This window comes from Dermacentor albipictus, unplaced genomic scaffold, assembly GCF_038994185.2.
Source record: "Dermacentor albipictus isolate Rhodes 1998 colony unplaced genomic scaffold, USDA_Dalb.pri_finalv2 scaffold_23, whole genome shotgun sequence".
Taxonomy (NCBI): Eukaryota; Metazoa; Arthropoda; class Arachnida; order Ixodida; family Ixodidae; genus Dermacentor; species Dermacentor albipictus.
The window spans coordinates 2,534,928-2,556,820 of NW_027225577.1; the positions used below are offsets into that span (position 1 = coordinate 2,534,928).

Consider the following 21,893-nt stretch of genomic DNA (forward strand, 5'->3'; position numbering starts at 1 on the left):
TCAATCACCTCGATTTCACCGGAACGTTCCACGTAGTAACTTTACGAGGTGTCAGCTCTACAACCGAATGATAAAGATACAACGAGAAAACAACAAACGGATATCACCAGAAGCAATGCGAAGGAATGACAGAACAATAAGAACGTTAGCAGTGTTCTATTCTTCCGCTTTGCCCCTCCTCAAGAGTAAGGTAAGCAACCGGGCACGTCCTTGGTTAAAGAGGCAGACAACCGTTCAGAACATGAATCGAAGTAACCCCACTGATGGAATGATTCCCTATCGTAGTGGCTAAAACGAGCCATTTTTTTTTTGCTTTTTCTCATTAAACATGGACTTATATTTTTAAACCATCACTAAAAGTAGCGAAAAATGACCTTTGGTGCTCCGCGCGGCAAAAACATGATGCTGCATAAGAGATCCCCCACGTGACCTTCTACTAGTGTACGCGGTAACTGGTCTCTTTATTAGTACTGAGATGCAGTATATTTGTTATTGTTATAAGTTGTTCCTGGCTTACAATGCGCAGATAAGCCTTCGTCTTATAGTGAGACGAAAAGTGGTGCTGTGCTGCCTTCGCCTTCGTTTTCACTGAGTTGGCTTGGCTCGTCTATCGACCTATCGACAGAACAACGACGACGGGGGCCAGCCAGTCATGACGTAGGCGTGCACTCTGTGGAAAACGCGGTACAATTACAAGAAATGTCTGTACGACAACGCGAACTTATTGCGCCAGCTTTTTATTTTCAAAAGCGGTTTGTAAAGGTCAGAATGTAGGTGGTTCACCAGTTACACTCACTCCTGTGAAAGCAGTGCGATCGGTGGCTTTGACAATTTGCGAGGCGGGCTATCGACATCGTTCTCACTTCTCAGCGTTGCTGGAGGAGCGACTCTTACTTCTTTAGAGGCTGCTAATCCTGCTTACTAAATACCCACGCGCTTTTGGAAGTAGCCGCTGCAGATGTGAACATTGCCGAGGATGAGCTTTGCGTTGCGCCATCGAAAACTAGGTCCTTAAAAATCGGTTGTCAATCGCTTTGACTTCCTATACCTTTTCCTTTTCGTTTCTCTCTCTCTCGCTCTATTTTAGCAGTGCTCAGCAAACTCGTGCTCAATCAGGCCGCTATGTCTGGCCTTCGAACATGTATCGCATAAGGCGATCACCGCTGTCGTGTGCACTCAGGCAATCCATGCACTCGGGATTTCTTGCAGGCATAAATGCGCGCCGAGGCATTGCGCCCGGTCAAGGTGAAACAAGGGGAACGACTCCTCGTCTTTTCCGAGTCACGCGTCACCAATTAATTACTTGCGACAGTCACCGAACATGTCGTTGACCAAGGTCGACGCAAGGAGGGTTCATTAGCATGTATCTACAAATCCATCGCGCCATATTCGCGTCCCTATATTATCCCATCCTTCGACCACTCTATTCGGAGATAAAAAAAAAGAAAGAAACGAGCGCTTTCGGAGGAAATTTGCACAGGGCATAACAGCCGACAGTCATTTATTCAAACTAAGTTTTTCTTTTCTTTCTCTTTTTTTCTGTTGGAGTAAATTAACGATTTTTTTTTTTTTTTGCTTCTGACGCAGCTAGCAGGGGCGCCATCGGAGACCGTTGTTCGAAATGCGCGTTCAGTTCGCATTCAGTTTCACCTCACGCGATTGGCCGCGTGAGGCAGCCAATCGCTTGAGGTGAAAGGGAGAGGCAGCCAATCGCTTGAAATGAAACTGAACGTAAACTGAACGCGCATTTCGAACAACGATCTCTGATCGCGCCCCTGGTCACAGATAAGGATGCGCAGCCGCAACATAGACGGGATTTGCGGTTGCTGCCGTCCTCGAAAAACGCGTTACAACAGAAAAGCACAAAATCGGAAATTCTCGCGCGCACACACACGGCACCGCAGTGCATGGTGAGAAGCGCGGTACAATGCTTTTGCAGGCGTGCGCACTGTAAAATAATTTACGCCTTTAAAAGTGAATGAGGGTGTTAATGTGGATTTACAAACGGATTTATACACTTACACAGTTTTAAGGGTCTAAGTTATACTACAGAGAATGATTCGACTCGTGGCGTGTTGGCAAGTTCGTTTCTCCTCTACACGGAGCCATTGTGCTAGCAAAGTGTTTCTCCGAAAGTGCAACCAGAAAATAGGAAAACCGGGATATATAGGCAACATGACTGAAGAAAAAAAAAAGAAAAGAAAAGAAGGACGCTTCGGGAAACTATGGGAAGCAGGCGTGTGTGGCGCAGAATCCACAGGAAAGAAAAACGCACACAGAAGCAAGCCGCGAAAATGCCCGTAGGTATGGTATAATGCCTGTTTCACATGTTTCACACATATTGCGCTGCGTTTTCTTTTTCTTTTTCATGGCTGCGATTTTCGCGAATGTGAACTTTGCGTGTTGCCAGTTTCACACGTACACGATCGCGGCGGTTATGAATTTCGCGTTCAGTCTTTCTCAAAACGTTTCGAAGCCACTGGGCAAATCACGAGATCTGTCATCCAAGCCACGTCGCAGGGCTCCCAACACGCCTCTCCGACGCTCAGAATGGTGAGTATATATATATATATATATATATATATATATATATATATATATATATATATATATATATAGCACTGTTTATCTCAACGCACCCCACCTTACTTTAAACGTAGGTACACGTTTAGCGCGCGATGACCTCCAGCTACCTGAGCCAGGTGAGAAAATCACGTCTACTGTCACATATCTATTCGAGCAAGAAAAATAAACAGGCACAGAACGCGTACCTCACAGGTCGGACCATGGCCGCTCGATGACCATCCGTGGTCGGACTAAAAGAATGACAGCCCCCTTGCCTTCTTCCTTCGTTCAACGTTTCGCACAACTAAAGAGAGAGCTCCCTTGTCTGAAGTAATAAAAGAATCTCGGTGTGTCCAGCGAGGTCGCTGCCCAGGTCGTGACGATGGTTTCTATTCCATTTAACGAAATTATCACCTGAAAATTTTCCGCATTCATTATTAATGAGGCTGATTTCTAGCTGCTATACATAGTGACGCAGGCTGACGCTGTTTCGTTTGTGTGTCTTTGCAGCCTAATAATACTGTAATGAATTCTGTTCCATTCCGGTCTCCGAGACTTCGGAGCAGCGAGAGTTCTTCAAACGACCCTGATTGGCACTCTGACGACAGGTCCGGTCTAGTCCAGGCGTATATAGGTCTCGGAACCTTTTACCAAGATTGCACTTCGGATCAAAAAGAAAGAAAAGAAGAAATAGTGTACGTCGAGTGATGAGGACAGGAGAAGAATGAGAAGTAAAAGAAAAAGGCGCACAAAAAGACGGGCATGCGTGTTTGGGGGTTCTAAGGCTCATGCGAGCGCAGCTCATCTTCTTGTAGAGTTCAGCGCGCAATATTGCCGAGAGCACAAAAAAGAAAAAGGAAAAATAAAAAGGAACGCACGGGCAGACGCGGCGAGCTTTTGTCTTTTGTCATTTGTGTGCGCTGAATTCTACAAGACGAAACCGTACCAACTCGCCCAAAGTTTATGTTCTGCATGCTCCACAAACTCAGCTCACCAATGCTGTTTTTTTTTTTCGCCTTCCAGTGCAGAAGGCCTTGCGAGCTACAATATTTTGTGTTTTTTTTTCCTTCTTTAAACTTCCTTGGTCTGCTCGTGCGCAAGGATGACAATGGCTACTTATCGGGCTGCCAGCGTTATAGACCGAAGCAACACAAACGCTTGAGTGCAGTGGGGTCGTGCGGGGGCCCGGGAGCCTGCTTGCCCCAAACTCCTCAGTCTGTACAATAAAGTTTTTCTGGTGATGATGATGACGAATCGCACGATGCCGGCTGGTTTGCGCGGGTAGGGCTCCTCGCAGAAGAGGGCGGTGACCACGTGACACAAGCGCGCATGCGCACGCGGACGGCCGCCGCCTCGTCGACGAGGCACGTGTGTGGGGTGCGTCGCAGCCGCCGCCGTTCTACGACCGGCCGTAGTAGTGGATCATGGCCTTTTGCGTGTTCATGAGTCGGGCCGCGATGAGCAGCACCCCCGCGGGAACAATTCTGCGAGAGGAGAACAGGCCGCGACACACACACACTCAGGCTCACACAGAGACACGACTCACGAAAAGCAACAAAAACATGCAACACGGCGCGGGCAGACAAAAAAAAAGGTGACCACGACCAGAAAGGAAGCGGATACAGAGAGAGAGAGGGGGGGGGGGGGGGGGGCATCAGGCGAGGCGTTTTCATTGTAAATGAACTTTTATATTAAATTATGGGGTTTTACGTGCCAAAACTAGTTTCTGATTATGAGGCACGCCGTAGTGAAGGACTCCGGAAATTTCGACCCCCTGGGGTTCTTTAAGGTGCGCGTAAATCTAAGTACACGGGTGTTTTCGCATTTCTCCCCGATCGAAATGCGGCCGCCGTGACCGGGATACGATATCGCGACTTCGTGCTCAGCAGCCTAACACCATAGCCACTGAGCAACCACGGCGGGTTAAATGAACTTTTAAAAGACTGTTTACGCGGCTCATACCAATGTCCTGTTTTTACTCATGCTTTCAAACAAGATCGCATGTTTATTTTGCCCGCATGTACCGCTAGCTGATTGCTCGATTGATTTCAACGCCCCAAAGCAACGCTGGGGCTCTGAAGGACGCCGTAGTGAGAAGGGGGAGGGGGGGGAAGGGGTGCTTGGATTAATTATAATCTAAGCACGCGAGCGTTATCTTCTTTTTCCTGTCTCCTTTCTTTTCTTTTTTTCTTACTGCTATTATGATTATTTTTTTCCAATTTTACGTTGATAGGATGGCGACCGCTGGAGCCGTGGAATAAAACCCGGGCCGCGGCGTTGTGATCAGCACCAGGAGTTCCAGGCCACTGAGCCAGCGCTGCGGACGGGCCCCCGGACGTTCACTAAAGCATTTGACATCTGTGCCTGCCTGCTCTGTATGGGGTGAGAAATACAGCGAGAAAACTGTCGTCATGTGCGCACCTCGTCGCCGGAGAAGCGTGCTGCTGTTACAGCGACGTCAGGTGGGTCTTGCTGACTGTCGGCAAATAAGAGCCCAGGTGAACCAGACTGGCAACGAGCCAAGTGCTTGAGTGACCGTGCCGGGTGTATTCAATGCGGAGCGAAAGGAAACGGCATCTTGGCGAAAATTACGAACGGGTACGAAACAGGCGGTAAGATTTAAATGTCCTATTTTTAAAGTTGTTAATGTAAAAAAGATTCAAACTGGTGTATAATATACAATATGGTCTACGTTGAAGCTACAGCGGACACAAGGCTGCGCCAATGATTTCCCAAGTGGCCGTCTTCTCAGCTGATGAGGGGGTGAGTGCGCTGTCCGAACGAGGAATGCCACATCAAAAAACAGTGTTTCGGGAACTTATTCCACCGTTCACCGATCACTAACAACTGTTTTCATATCTTTGTAGCCCTCGCGGTTCAAAACAAGCCGTGTTCTATATAAGCTGGAACTTTTCATCGCTCTGTGGCGTATTCAGTTGCTTAGGGACGTCGCCGGTGTCCAAAAAGCAAGCGCGACCACATAGACGCCCTAAATAAGAACATTTCATTAACTAATTAATTAATTAATTAATTCATAGCTTACACTTCGCACTACCGAACAACTGTTTGTCGGACTATTGTGTGTACACAGTTGAAAAAAGTTCGCGCTGCTACTCACGCACATCGTGTATGCCGAGGCGGAATCATAATGTAAAAAAAAAGTACTGTCAGCTCCCCACTCCCGAAGGTCAGGCCTTACTAAAAATCACCGGCCAAGCAATCCGTACAGATGGTTAACCAGCGAAGCTGACACGTGCGGTCCGCGTGTTTATCACTGGGTTAATCCCGACGGCTGAATAAACGACAGCTGGGCAGGCTGCCGGATCCTCGGTACGCAGCTGCTGCTTGCGCTCGGCTGCACGAGCCTGTTCTTGTGCACTGGCTGCAGCATCGGCACGTACGGCGTAGACGAGCTCGTTCCTGGTTCTACTCGCGGCGTTGCTGATCGAAGGCTGCTTGTCCTCAGGAGTACGTATGACGCGTGGCCTACCCATTTCGGAGCCGGAGAGAAACTGCTGCGCGCGCGCTCGGCTGCGACGGAGAACAATGACGTCATGATTGGTACAGCCAATCGCGCGTCTCTCCCTCTTTTTTTTTCTTCGCGCATGCGCATGGGGTTGCGCCGGAGGAGTTTTCGTACAGGCGACGGTCGACTTACAGGTGACAGATGGACGGACGAAGCGGCTAGCCATATACAGCTTAGCTGTAGAAGCTAAACCTTTCGTTTTGCAGACACAAAGCGCGTGTCTGCATGCCTATAGCTGACCTGAAAGAGTATGCGAAGTCTGCGATTGATTCGTCAAAAAAAAAAAACTGCAGAAACTTTCTGGCACTTCTGGCACCTTCAAAAGCTTTAACAGTCCGTGTATACGGCCTGTATGGTGTACGGACATGGTGAACGATGATATTGTTTTACACTTTTTAATAGACCGAAAATATTCAAGATAAAAGGCACGCGCTCAAAATGAAATGTTTGATGACCTTTCCTTGCGGGCTGCAATTCTAAAACATTATGAGGAATAATTCAGTCAAAAACTAAAGACCTGGACGTGGTTTGAGCAACTTTGTAGGTTTAATAGTATATATAGCATCTATCTTCCATATACATACACCTAAATATATGCCGAACATCGCGGTAACGCCGATGGCGAAAACTCGCCCGGGGTGTCGACGTACGTATTGGTATCGCAATAGCAAAAGGTGTACCGGCACCGAGATGAGCCGAAGAAAGCAGGAGAGAAGGCCGAGGCGCACACGTGATACTCGGAAGGAGGAGGAATAAACTTTTATTTTGGAAACAGTTTTGCAGGGTAAGCCCTGGTTCAACTCTCGGTGGGAGGTCTCCTCATTCCAGGAACCCTCTGGCCTTCGCTGCTTCCTTGGCCCTGGCAACGAGACGTCGTTGTTGTTCCAGGTCCTCGGAGACTAGCTTGGCCTCCCACGTTTCCATGAGGTCTTCGCTTTGTCTGGCGTTGCAACAGTCTCTCGGTGAAGGCAATGCGTCTTTGTCTATATGCCATGGACATTCGATGATCAGGTGCGCTAAGGTGTCCGGTACGCCGCACATTGGGCAGTGGTATCCTTGTAGCGTTGGGTACAGTCTATGCATGATGATTCCGTGGATATAAGTATTATCGAAAAAAAAAACTCTACTTCAGAAATCGTGGAGAGATTGATTTGATTTGGTTGATTGATTGCGTCTAACTTTCCAAAGCAACACTGGAGTTACGAACGACACCGTAGTATATACGCACGAAATAAGCGCGCAAATGGAAGACATCAACCGCACATGACGAACGGCTTTACTTTGGCGGATCGCTCTGGTTTATGCACACCGGCTCGCGTATTCATACATATACGCATCGATTCGAAGCGCATCGATGAGTTTACAGGCTAGGGCGTTTCGATTCGCTGTCCTCGGGAGCGCATCAGGGAATCCTATACTGCAGATTTATCGGCTGACGCAGTCACTGCAGTCCAGTAACGGTCTGCGACTCCTGTATGTTACCGGGGACATTCCCGCGATGACGAGTTTCTCAAGGAATTAAACTCCGCTCGATCCTTCCTAGGTAGACGCTGATGGAAGGAAGGAAAGTGTGGAGAAGGAAAGGAGGGGAGGTTAAGCAGTTTAGCTTAACCGGTTTGCTACCCTACACATGGGAGCGGGATGGGGGGGCATGAAGGATGGGGAAGGGAGAGAGAGAGCTGAAAGCGCCTCATAACGAAAGTGCAGCCCAGCAACCGTGCCGCAATGTCATCGAAGCGCACAAGACCGGACAGCGCTGCTCAGTTACTCGACACTACGTCTGCATGGTCGAGATACCTTGCAACTCGGAGAAATAGATTAGGGACTCTGAATCGAGGCTTATTTGTTAGCGCCATGGTGAGTTCCGCGTCTCATGTCTTGGGATTGCGTTCTAGGAGCACAAGCCCCTGTGCAGAAGTTTTTTTTTTTTTTCACTCAGACTCGTCGACGTCTATGCGGCGGCAGGACGGGAGACAAGAGAAGTTATTTTTTTACGGCATATTCTTGTCAGCTATAAAATTAGACAACATATTCAAACTGATTTTCTTACGAACAGAAACCCTTCTTTACGCGTCCCTTTGAAATACACTCTTACGATCCGCAGTTCAGCTGGCTAACAGTTTCAGTGTATAGCGTCATGTTATACTGCGTTATATATACGGTGCTGTCAGGTCAGGCCTCTACAAGCTGCCGTTGTGGTCCGTGCAAATAAGCGACACGACAGGGTGCAGGGTCGACATCTTTCAAAACACCTGCGGCTGCTAGCGATATCTCGCGTCTTTTCTTTCCTCTGCTGGACCTTCTCTGAGGGTGGTAGCATAAACTACGCGCCAGTACAACTCGCCGAACGAACTGTACGCGAACCTTGAACCACGCCTTGACCAGCTTAGCCTTTCGAGCCCGGATGACTCTCACAAAGGCAAAATGCAGCTCATATATAGAAAGCGGGTCACTGACTTCGCCGTATGCTCGGGTAACCACGTGTTCCAGCTCACGTCGTTAGCCTGCCACCAGAGCCGCCAAAGGAAGGACTGGCGCCTTGCACGGTGGCATAACGAAGTCCAAAAGCAAAGGCACTGGCCGCCTGGCTTAACCCGTTCGCATTGATGCGGTGTCGATAAGCGGCAGACCCGCAAGTAATGAGGTTAGAGTCACGCTTCGCACGGGCTGCTTTTTCTTGGCTCATTTTTCTTTACTGTATAATAATATCGGAATCACCAAGTCAATTCCTCCGTTCAATGCGCGCGCGCGCGCGCGCACACACACACACGCATACACACACACACACACACACACACACACACACACACACACACACACGCACACGCACGCACGCACGCACGCACACACACACACACACACACACACACACACACACACACACACACACACACACAGCGTAATGCTTGAAGGAGGCTGGTCGTCTAACTTCCACAAAGTTCTTCGGTTGTGTCCCTTTTATGCCGTCCTTTCTCACTCTTTTTTGCGGATTTCAGTAATTCCTTCTTTGGTCGATTTCCGACAACCGGTTGCGGCAAGCTGAAATGGAAACGTGACTTGCACGCGGATATGTTATTTTTCAGCTGCGCGCTACGCCCTCTGTCACTTGTATTTCATTCTGGACGCTAAGACCATCGGCTGGACATCTACATATAAGCTTGCGAATGCAAAGTCGACTGAAACGATTTACGCAGCCTCAGACTTGCTCTAACGCCACGTATCATCAAGGCAGAAGGATACAGCGCAAGATGGAGATATGTGGTTGGCTGTTCGCCCGCAGTTAGTTGGTCACACGCAATCGGAGAGATACGCGCATATTAGAGGAAGCACTCATGCATTTGTCTTCAAGGGTCCCGCTGTGACTTTTAATGGGAACCTTCTGTTCAGTACAGTGCCTGTTGGTGCAGAATGACGTGGCGGAGAAGCCCCAAAAGGCACGTTCCCGACACATTTCCCGAATAACCAGCTCGAGACTTATTTGGATATATTTACAGATGGCTGCCTTTTCTGCTACAAACCTCGAGGCCTGACACTGAGCTCAAACAACGGCAATTGCAGCGACGCCTCTGAGGTACTGACTCTCATGTACATCTTGAAAGCTATGGTGAGACAAATGAATAAAGCCCTGCAATACCTGCTTAAAAGCCTAAAGGCGTCTCTACAGAGCAGCCGTTTGAAATTATTAACGCTGCTAAGCTGCCTCACCGCAACGTATAGAGCTGTCATGCGCTATCCACCGAGAAGCACAGTGAAACATGTGCACATGTTGCGATCATCATCCTACACCGTGCCTCATCGACGTCCCCTGAGACGTCCAATCTCCATCGCCCAGACGCATATATAACGTGCTCCGAAAACTATAAAGTCCACCGAGGCCGGCCCCCTATACTTTCCTGGGCTAAAGTTTGCTGAACTTTTGACAAAGTGTAGCAGGCCCGACTGCCAGCGCTCTGAAGCTACATTACTGCGAGGAGTACAATGAACACTGGGCGCACGCGCCGTCCGGGCACAAAACTCGGCTGACCAGCTTGCCCGCGAGACTTGGACATGTAGGCCGCCGGTAATCCCCTGGCCCTCCCTGCCCATGGCGGATGAGGCACACGTTTATAATAAGATCGAGGATAGGCGGCGTACAGGGGGCAACGACACGGAAAATACGAGACGGGACGAAGCGCTGACCTCCAGTTAAGTTTAATGATAGGCGATGAAAATATATGCATGGACCAAGGGGCATGGGCAGGTGCAAAAAACCTCAAGGACACAAAAAACCGAATGAGCGCATGAGATAAGAAAAAGTAACAGAAACATCAAGCTGACCAAAAAAAAAAAAAACGTGTGAGTTTAGAAGTACGCGTCTCGTTTCTCTTTTTTTTTTCGTGTCGTTACCCCTGTGGATTACCATCATGGATTACCATCATGGATCACCATCAAAGCAAAAACGCGCTGCAGTGCTTGAGGTAAGACGAAGGACTGGCTATATATAGGCAACGAGAGGAAACACAGAAAAAGTGATGCTTAACTCAAGCAGAGCGCTTAGCCTCGGGGTCAAACCAATCATTCTCCGCAGCAGCCTTACGAAAATTGATTATCAACATGCCCACTCGCACATCCTTTCAGTTTATACAAGAACACCGCTAATCTGTAACATTACGCCCAACACCAAATTCAGACACAACTTCCGCGTTTCTTCCAGCTAACTGTATATCTCACAAAAAAAAAGCGCACACTAAAAGCCATTCAAATAAACACAGTACTGCACCTAAGCCTGTCGTCACAGCAACGAACTGCCTTTGTAGCAAAAGGCTTCTAAGGCCGAGGACCTACATATATACATACACCTAGCTCTGTCTTTCAGCTCCCGATTATTGCACATTTCCTTGCTAATTAATCCTGCAATCCTGTAATCCCATTATTGCTGTAATTGCAACTAATTGTTAAAATAAATCGGAGCCAGCCATTCTGTTTCTTGTATCTACATCAGACTCAAGGGACGGCCTGTTTGTTACTGGAGGAATGTTCATAAGAAAAAAGAAAAAAAGCGGCAAGGCAAGGGAAGGAGCAGACGCGTTTACGAAAGTAAACCGCAAAATAAAACATGCAGACGGTGAAGAGGAAAACTTCAGTCCTGCCGCACATGAACTACAGTAAGAAAAAAAAGAGAGAAAGAGAAAAATTTAGGAGGAAAGATGGCCGAAGGCCGGGTTCGGGGCAACGGCGGGACCAAATTAAACGCTGACCGACGCCGAAGCTATTATGTATAGTATCATTTTTTCCTTGACGCAGATCAAGCGCACGAAGACACGGACGTCGAAAAGAAGACAAACAAGGCGCTGTTTGTCGTCCGTGTCTCTGCGCGCTTGACCTGCCTTAAGGAAAATGATGCCGTACCAACAAGCTCGGATCCAGACCCTTGTTCATTACATGTATTCATGTGCACGAGCGAGCCGAAGGTGTCCATCACGCAGACGCAGTGTGACGAGCGATCGTCGCGTAGTTCGCGCGAAGCCTCAATCCAGCTAATGCTTCAGGTGTCGCTTTTGCCGCCTTCGCCTTCTCACCGTTGTCGAACGGGCCTGAGAAAGTGCGCGTCTGCAACTAACAGACCAACAAGGAGGGGGGCAAAAAGAAAGTACTGATTGTTGCTAAACATGCCGAAGCGTTTCTTGTTTACTGTGGTTTTGTTCATTTTTATTTTCATTTCTTACCCACCAAGGAAAATGAAAAGTAACACTAAAGAATAAGAAAACACGCGTCACCCTTCTCACTGCCGAGTATTCAACGAATATATATATATATATATATATATATATATATATATATATATATATATATATATATATTGACAACTGAGCTGCATATAAGCATGGTGATAAGGGTAGAATATATTGCCTGCGCTTACTTGCTCTGTCTATAAAGATTGTCAATAAACGTGCAGCGCAAAATTAACCTTGTACTGCGCCCTTCTGTCTCTCTTTTTACTTTTCTATTAATGAAATTTGTTGCATAAGGCTGACTCCACGAGCAGTTTATTTTATTCTCTGCAAATAGTCAGTCGACCGTTTAAAGACAGCCCGTCGAGCAATGATTAAAAAAAAGACCGTAATTGATAAAATGCGCGTCGGAGTCTGCTATCTCTGCAAAGCAATCAACACATATATAAAGTACACACGGACACAACACGAAAGGACGAATAGCAACAAGGTCACAGGCACGCATACACAGATGCATTATAACAAACGCTTTGGCCAGGGCAGTGCAAAGAAGCAATACAGAAACGAACAAAAAATGGGAGGACGCTTAAGCTTCGCCTTCAAGAGTGGAACGCGATAGCGTTCCCGTCGACCCGCCAATGGGTGTAAGACAATGGGCTACAGGGCAGCCATCACTTACGAGGCGCCCCGCATCAGACGCGGTGAGCGTCGAGCCATATGGTCGAGCAACGCGGCGTTCGGCGCAGCAACGAAACGTGCGCCTGAGCAAGCGGAGCGAACCAAAGAACTCGGTATCCCGGAGGGGGAAATGATGCACGCCAGCCAAACGCCGTGATCGGCACGGGCAGAGAGATAGAGAGACAGTGATCTAAAGAAAGGAAGGACGCTTGATTCTACAGAGGGAGCAAGGCGAAGCGTTGTCAGGGGAGAGAGTCCGAGCCGCGACTGCTCCAATGCGCGCGTGGCGCGCCATCTGTCGGGGCAGCGCCGTACATGGAGAGGAGGGGGTCTTCTGTGTTTGCCGCAAGATGGCTCTCCGTGTGCGGAAAGCGCAGAAGAAATGCAGCGAAACGCACTTCGCTACTCGTGTAATTGCGACTTCTGTAAGTTACATGTTCATAATTACCGATATACACCATAGTATAACTTTCCACGGCTCGTTTCGAAGGCAACACCGCATTCACTAGAGGCGCGTTTGTACCTTTTGGAAGCATCGAAATCGTGGCTGAGTGACAATACCGTGGCTAAAGGAAAAAGGGTTGTTGGTACCATGGTCGGTTGACTGTGTAATATGCAAAAGGCCTGAAACAATCGAGCACATGTTTCTCGATTGTTGGGATGCCGTATTCTTATGGGACATCTTGCAAAGAACCCTGAAAAAGGAACTGCCGCTTACACCCTACGGCATTCGATTTCTTCCCGTCGAAAGCGAAGGTGTGCCGTACGATATGCTAATGATTCTAGTAATGCACAGTGTTTGGAAAACCAGAATGTCAGTGCGTAATGCGGACGTCAACGCGAGGTCAGCCCGGGACAACTTCAACGAAAGCATCGCATATTTACGAGATGTGTACAAACAGAAGGAAGAAAAGCCAGATTGGTGTGTTTATCTGGACGAACTCCTGACCGTAAAGCGTTTTTTACCCACTTATGCTAGCCAGACACAAGCTAGCATTTTTAATGTGATGTTATGATGGTGTTTTTCACTGTATTGTGCCAAGTTGGCAATAAAGAAAAAAAAATCGTGGCTGAGTGGTAGCGTCTCCGTCTCACACTCCGGAGACCCTGGTTCGATTCCCACCCAGCCAATCTTGGAAGTTGCTTTTTATTTATGGAGTGCCTGCCGTGATTTATCGCTCACGGTCAACGCCGCAAAACGCCGACACCCGACGCCGACGCCGACGACACCGGCTTTTCTGCGACACGAGCTCCTTAACGCTATCGCGTTAAAAAGCACCCAGTCAAGCGGACGATCACACAAACAAACAAACAAACAAATGCGCATGGCAAAACGCAGTTTTCCGCGGTTCTACACAGAGGCATGCTTGTATCGCCGCCATCTGCTAAGATGCAAAGGCTACGCTGTCCTTGGTTATCCTCCCTACCTTTCCCTCTTCGTGTTTTTTTTTTCTCTCTCTCTGTTGTTGGCCGTTTACTTTGCGTTCGTGGTTTTGGAATGCAGCCTTGAAAGAGGAATATTAAAAGGAATAAACACGTGACAAAGCGGGTTTTTGTAGGAAGCCCAAACAAGCCGCTTGTTTCTATTCGATAAGGAGCCGTACTTAAAGTATGTAAGGAAGATTTCAGCTTGCAAAAACTACTGGGCAGTGTCCGGCTACGTTCCTGAATTTAGCACGGGCGATTTACTATATGCGGGCTCCTCACTACATACACCAGCGGCGTTGTTATTATTGTTTTTTTTTAAATAAAATATTTTCCTTTTTTACCGTCCTCTCGACAGATCACTGCTGCTCAAGACGCCCCACTACAGTGGAGACTACGCAAAACTGCGTCAAGCAGACAGTGGGCAAAGCAATAACAGTGCTGAAAAAAAAAAAAAAACACTTACGAAGGTGAGACGGAGGAAGGGAGGTGGAGCAATCTGTTCAATGCGTGACGTCACGAGGAAGCACAGGTAGGATTGGGCGCAGCTTCTGGGCGGACGCATCTCGTCGGCGACGTGGCTCGGCAAGACACAGTAAGCACAGTGCATGGTGTGGCTTATGCAGGGCGCATTCCCTATAAAGCTGGAATCCAAGCTGGTGTGCGAGGTATTGATAAGCGTGGGTATAAGCAAAGAAATACGCGCAAAAGCAGATTGACATGCATCTTCGTTGACTTATTCTTGTTCCCTAGGGAAATTATGCAAGCCACTCTTCAGGATCGGCCATGAATCGGGCGGTGAAGGAACTGTTATCGCTTTTTTTTTTCAACCCGAAACCTCGCTGCGATGATCACATGTGAACCTCTGTCGTGGGTCGCACCTACTAAGGGGGATAGGCTCAGAATCGGGCAGTTGGAGGCAGCTGAAGTAAATTCTTATTTGAAGATGATGAACGCAAAGTAAATAAAAAAAGGAGACGTTTCAATCACTAGACTAGTATGCGAGTGAGCAGTCAGACTAACTGAAAGGTGAATGTTAATATAGGCTACAATCAAAGCGAAATTAATGTTAGCAAAGAATTTAGAGAAACCACTTTATGTGAAGTGAATGCAAATTTGATATCTAGAATAAAGATACAATTTCTTTCATGTTCGTAAATTTTTGTTCATATTCTATCTCCTCTTTTGTCCCATGCACTGGGGGCACGTTAAAGATCCCCTGGTGGTCAAAATCAAATCCCCCCCAGTACCGTGTGCCTCATCGTCAGATCGTGGTTTTGGCACGTAAAACTCCAGAATTCAATTCAATTATACTCCTTCTTTGTTTTGTAAACGTCGATTGCATGTTTTTATTTCCCGGTATGACAAGAAGAAGCCGGCACCACTTTCCGATTCGAACATCTCCTACGTAATTAATTTAGTACATAAAAAAAAGTCACAATTGCAATGTCCCATGCCACTCTTTAGGGCTGCCTTTCCTGTTTCTTTCCTATCATCCGTATCGCGTTATTAATTACATGTTATCACCCTGACAATAACATCGCGTGAGTGACCATCAGTGAACCGGTTGCTCTACGGTTATCGTGTTCGTTTGTAAGCATCATTGCTGAAAGGATGTAACCACCGACTCGCACACCGTCAATGCAATGGACCAGTGGTAAGAAAAGAAAATGAATTACTAAAGAAAATAAAGATAATCAACCTGCCAGCTTATGTGTTTCCGGCTGAAAAAGAAGCGAGAACGCCGCGAAAGCTGGGCCATCACGATTTCACCGAAGACGCTGCGATTTGGGCTTGAAATTCAATTGAGGAATGTTTCGCACTTTATTTATTCAGCCGAAATGCAACGCAGAGGTACTTCTCAAAGCGCAGTTTCGCAAACTATTTTCGATTTAGCGTTTGTTCTGACATACTGTTCTGTTAGACGCCGTATCACCGGCGGTACACGAACTGCCTTTTACTGTGTGCGTCAGACTAATAAAGTGCTTGCACCTGATCGCATCCCTCATTCTGTGTGGCAAAGGGTTAAACGCAAGCATGCGTGTGCGCCAAATTAAGAAGGTACAAGCGAGCGTGCGGTGCAAAGGACGAGTGCAGTGTCGTCCAGTGAAGTGCAACGTACAGGCACACACACACAAAAAAAAAAAAGATGTTCAGATGCGCAGCGACTCCCTGCTTTCGAAGCGGTCACGTCCCCAGTGCTGTGTGAGGCTTAGGCCACCGTCGCAGTACAGGTACTCTTCGAGCGTCTCGCAAACGCAATGCGAAGAGTCTTACAGGCACATTCATTAAAAGTCCACCTTCCGAATGATGAAAGCTGGCAATCGGCCCACCGGCCTGCCCACAGATACACAGTTGCGCTGCGTTCCAGACCTCTGCTGGAAAATTGCGCAGCTTTACTTTGAAGCCTAGCCCTGAGGCGAAGCGTTCTTAGCGTTTGCGTAACACGTCCTCATGGCGACAACACTTCGCATTTCCCAACTGTTTCCTCAGTCTTCTCGTAAGGCGAGCTGCCGATATAAAGGCGGCGCATGTACGGCAGTTCTGACATCAGTATGCTGCAGCAATAAAAGGCATTGCGTACAATTCTGGAATTTACGTAAGCAGCGAATCACTGACTTCCAGTGCATATTATGAGTCGAATGTTAACGACGCGGCTCGCATAATTACATCACGTTCGACGGCAAATATTTAGCGCCCGCCGTTTACTTCGCCGTCTTCGTTTGGAATGTGAAAAAAAAAAAAACGGCTTGTAGAAATCAGTACTTGCGGCCCTTCCTTCTTTTTTTTTCGACTGCCGCAGACTGCGAATGCGTCTATTTTCGTCTGTTTTCTGAAGCGCCTGCTATGAAGCAATGTTCTCGGTGACCAACACTATGCCTGCGGTAAATGCACACTGCGTTCAACAGATTCGCATTGGCTGTCGCCGTCATAGTTTCGCAAGAGCGCTATACCGTGAGAGCACGGCTCTACAATTAGGAAAGGGAACCTACATCGGTCGTGCTTTCTTCGAGGGTGTGCCAATATAGAAAAAAAAGTAGACAGACATAAAAACCAAAGATGCTTTGCGGTGGCGCTGTAGGCGGGAACATGGCGACCGCGTGTCCTACACACCGCCTTCTCCAAATCTCTTTGAACCAAATCGTAGGTTAAAAGAAGTCGTTCCGGTATAGCTTTTAGAATAAATTGTTCTCAGCGCCGTGACCTCTACAGCTTCCAAGTTGTCGCGACGTTTCTGCATGCACGCTTCCACCTTTTTGGTGTCATGACCAATACCAGTTGATGGTTGAGCGCCAGTGGTGTTCTATGCCTTGTCCTTATCTCTTTTAATTTCTTAACTATACCAAGTAGTTCACCAGTGAACACATGCGGTCTTGTGAAACCGGCATGCATGAAATCCGAGCTATATAGAAGAAAGAGCGCGTGAATAAGTGCGCGTGACTCAAGTTTCCCCGGTCTAATAGACGAGAGAGCGCGCCGCGTCCGAGATTGTGCTGCCGGACACTCACGTCTTGAGCGCGACTAGCGAGTAGAAGATCCTGGGCATGATGAGGAGAGGCTTGTCCCTGAGCACCGCTTCGATCGTCTCGTCGGCCACGTACTCGGGCCGCAGGAAGCCGAACACGCCCGGCTCCACGCCGGCGAACATGCCCGTGTTGATGAAGAAGGGGCACACGGTGGTGAAGCGAATGCCAGTGCAGCCCTCGGTGGCCATCTCCATGGCAAGCGACTCCTGGAAGCCCACCGCGGCGAACTTGGAGCCGCAGTAGTCGGTCAGTCGGCACACACCGCCCAGTCCGGCCAGCGACGCGATCGACACGATGTGGCCGTGATTCGCGGCCATCATGTCCGGAAGGAACGCCTTCACCACCTGCGCAGACAAGGAGGAAAGGAAACGGCTTGAACAAGGGGATTGATTGATTGATTGATTGATTGATTGATTGATTGATTGATTGATTGATTGATTGATTGATTGATTTTAATGTCCAAAAGCACTTCGTGGTCCATGAGACAGGCCGTAGCAAATGGCTTCGGGTAAATTTTGACCACCTGAGGTTCTGTAACTTGCACTTAAATCTACGTGCACGAGCGCTTTTGCATTTCACCCCATCGAAATGCGGCCGCCGCTGCCAGGAATGGACCCCGCGACCTCGGGCTCAGCGCCAGGACGCCTCAGCCACTGAGTTACCGCGGCAGGTCGGTTTTCTATCGCGGTGGGGGAAAAAAAAAAAGATGTAGTCACGTATACAGCGACAACAATGTGGACATGCAATAAAGCACACAAAATCACCGTGTGAGGAACGGGGTTTCGGAGCTTCGGCCGACGCTTTTTCCCAAAGTGTCAGCAAGCTTGAGGGACACTTTGAGCGGCTCAAGGTGATGTGCATGTGGGTAGTTCGAGACGCACATCCCCTGATCACGACGTGACATGACGTATGTCGCATAGCGAAAGTGGCTAGGCACCTAGTGAAACCTGGCACATATATTGCAACCAAGCCACTATTTGTGGGGAAAAAAGGCTAATTGTATATTCATAAAAGATTTTTAGAAAAATTTCTAGAGCGCATAAAAGAAAAAGAGAATTGGGAAAGATGTAGAGGAGGACGGAATACTTTGAAGCAAGAAACTTTGGCGCGGTGCAGTTTCTTCGTCGATATCTGTGCTATCTGGTTCTTGGTCAATTTCTAAATGAGGTGCATGCCATTTTCGCACAGGAGACTACACTAAAAGTACACAACATAATTTCGTGAGGAACAAAGTGAAAAGGGGAACAGAAATATCCACAATATTACAGGCGGAGGCTCTCCAGAGTTGCACCATCCAGCTATCTTGGTCACTGCTTCGCGCCCTACTCGAGACTGCTCACAATTTTGTTTTACTGCACTGTGTTAGTAACGTTGCCTTCGACTAGCCAGCGAGCCTTGCGTTCGGCCTGTTTCGCGCCCTCCTCCCACGGCGAGCGCTCTCAGGAACTCCGAGCCCCACATTGTCGGAGGAGTCGCCCGGATGAGGGCGTTTCTGGTCACGGCCATAACAAAGCGTGCACGCGTCACCACTGTGGGCGGCGGTCCCTCGTAATCCAGGCGACCGCTATCCGGCGCACCGCGAACCCTCGTCCAGAGTCCTTCAATTTTTTTTTTTCAAAACATGGAAGGACTCTGGCTCTTCCCATAGGTGCCTCCGCAGCATTTTTCCCGGAAGAGTCACGAACATTGGTTGGGCTTCGGCGACAGCTTCGACGCGAAATTGGATTTTGCACTATAGTCACGTTATCTTGCCGCTGTCATTTGATACTCCACAGTGAGTCGCACGTTTGGCTTGCGTACTTGTTCTATGCCTCTGAGTTGGATCAACGCCACATCCGCCCGACTCGTAGGACGGACGCGACCAGTCGAGGATGTCGTAATGAAGACTGCTCACGGAGATCTCGAAAGGGACACCGGAGGCCGAGGTTCCCTTAGGCCATGCAGACATACTCGCGAGGACAAGTGTTGCGAAAGAAGGGACTGTATGTGAAACACGACGTGGACGCTTGGCATCCGACCTATCGCTGCAGGCACGGGACGCGTCATTTCTACCAGGCAGCGACGTCACCAAAAGCAGCAACATATGCACGCACTCTTTGGCGGCAAACACCGTTTATATAGAGAAATAGGCACGGGTTCTCCCATGCTTGCTATCTACAGAAACACATGCACGCACATTAGAAAAGCCGGCGAGTCGTTGCATAACGACGAGTCACTACATCCGACTCGCCTATCAATGCCTTCGCTCACGCCTCGTCCTCACCCACAACTGGGTGAGGATGAGTACCTATCTCTTCGTGCGCCTATCTCTTCATGCCATATGCGCCATTGCCGCCCAGAAATGCCTGAAATGTCGTCTCTTCAATGGCGCACGGTGTGCTCTTCTCCTCACAATTCAATAGGCACATTCCCTACAAGTTAGGTGCACCTCCTATCAACGGTGTTACATGGAACTCCCTATAATAGTATCTGAATAGCCAGTAAAATACATCGTAACTGTTTTGTGGTTATAAGGAAAGTCGTTCAATGAGGTGGAAAACAAAGTCTTATCGTAAATGACACCCCTTGGCTTATGTTTGTATCAGTAAGGCATTTAGCATCGTAAGGGTAGCAGAAAATAGCGCCCACTTCCTTTCTTCTGAACCACTATACGTATATGTTTAGCGTGGCTGCTACGGCGAAGCGCATGTATAACATGAAGTACATGGGCCGCAACACGTTGTTCCCAAACTCAGACGCATAAGAAAGTAGCCCAAGTTGAGGAAAAAGAAGTGCGGAAGTGCTGCATGCGTAGCAGCTACGGCTGAACATAAGAAAGACCCAGCCGCAGACATAAACGCCAAATGCAAGTTGTATATGACATTGTTAATGGCAGCTGAAAGAAACTAGTTATGTATATGGGGCTATGCCGCAATGCAAAAAAAAAGAAGACATCGTTATTCAGTACAAGTTTTCCCGACCTAATAAACCCGACCGAATATATATTTGAATGTTAGCTGACCATACCTAACTGGCGTTAGTCCAACCGGAGTCCTCGCGCTAAAATGCAATAAAGAAAGAACAAAAATTCTTTTGCATCGCTAGTTAAAACGTTTGCTTGCGAAACATAAAGGCGGTCATGCGAACAGAAAGACGGCAGCGCGTGTGTCTTGCATACGCTTCTACACGCTGAAAGCGAAAGGCCCTCTGGCGGCAATAAAGTTACTGGCACTGTGCACGAGACTATGCTTCGAGAATAGCGAAGACTCCGCAGCGTCCTCTCGATATTTTCATTAAAAAATCTATGGTCGATATTCTTTTTTTTCTGAACATGGTCTGTGTACGTAGAAAGCCTGCATACGCGAACTTACAATCTTTTTCCACTAAGTTCATTAAGCTGCTCGAGAAAATCAAAGAGAAAAAAAGAAAGAAAGGAAGAAGACGTTCGAAACTTTATTGATCAGAACGAATTCGAATAAAAAATAATGATATTACTATAAAAAAAGGAGTGGTTAACGACTTTTGTAGACTGTGCGCATACTTTGTCGGTGGCAGCAGGATACGCCTACACGATTGAGAATTTACCGTTTTGCCCGGGGCCTGGTCCTGGTCAAATTCACGATGAGTCTTGCTCTACAGAAAGCGAGAAAGAAACACACAAAGGAAAGGAACGCGCACTACTAAAGTTTCAATTGTATGCGTTTCAGTTGTATGCGTTTCTCATGCGTCGCCACACACAAGAAAGAGAACGAAAACGCACAGAACGAAGGCACCGACACAAACCGCCCTGAGATAACGAGCGGCAAGGCAGGAAATCATTCCTCACATAATCGCGTATCTGGTTTACGCATGTATAGTGTCGGTTAACGCGAGCGCTGTTCAAGCGAGAGAGAGAGAGAGAGAGAGAGAGGGAGGGAGGGAGGAAGGAATAACTGGGAGGTTAATCAGACTGAGTCCAGTTTGTTACCCTAAACGTGGGGAGGGGGAGTGAAAGAAAGAAAGAGAGAGAGAGAAGCGAAGGAGGAAAAATATGGAGGTTAATCAGACTGAGTCCAGTTTGTTACCCTAAACGTGGGGAAGGGGAGTGAAAGAAAGAAAGAAAGAGAGAGAGAGAGAGAAGACGAGCGTATATCGCCCTTTCACATGCACTAAGCTAGGCGCGGCATGTCTACAGTCGGGCACTCAAGTTTGTCGCCTTCAGGTACTGAAGAAGCGCTCGAATGGCTTTCTGAGCTGATGAACTGCGAGGTCAGGCTCCCAAGTCCGAGATATTTTCGCTGATGCGGTGCCAAGCGTAAACATGAATATCTAATGTGGCGGGCACCGACAAGAATCCATCGATTCGTTACGGCCCGTCGACCGGCGACTCGGGTATAGCAACCCGACCATTTACCGCACTCCTTGCGTGTATAAACGAGCAGGAGCTGTCTCGCTTCCTCCCTAGATACCGGCCATTAAGTATGCACCCGCGTCTGAGCGTGC

The 21,893-nt window shown here is 48.1% G+C and overlaps 1 protein-coding gene across 2 annotated transcripts in view; it reads right to left on the reverse strand.

Moving 5' to 3' along the window:
* Positions 1-21,893, reverse strand: part of LOC135898889 (epidermal retinol dehydrogenase 2-like) — a 76,965-nt gene that overhangs the window by 13,233 nt on the left and 41,839 nt on the right. Inside the window, exons 2-3 of one of the 2 annotated variants that reach the window (XM_065428085.2) lie at positions 17,415-17,776; positions 2,625-4,049 (exon numbers count right to left, since the gene is read on the reverse strand). In XM_065428085.2, the coding sequence (XP_065284157.1) occupies positions 3,965-4,049; positions 17,415-17,776 (447 nt within the window). In that variant the 3' untranslated portion in view covers positions 2,625-3,964. Of the gene's footprint in view, positions 1-2,624; positions 4,050-17,414; positions 17,777-21,893 lie in introns of those variants that run through there. The other variant, XM_065428083.2, reaches the window with a different exon arrangement.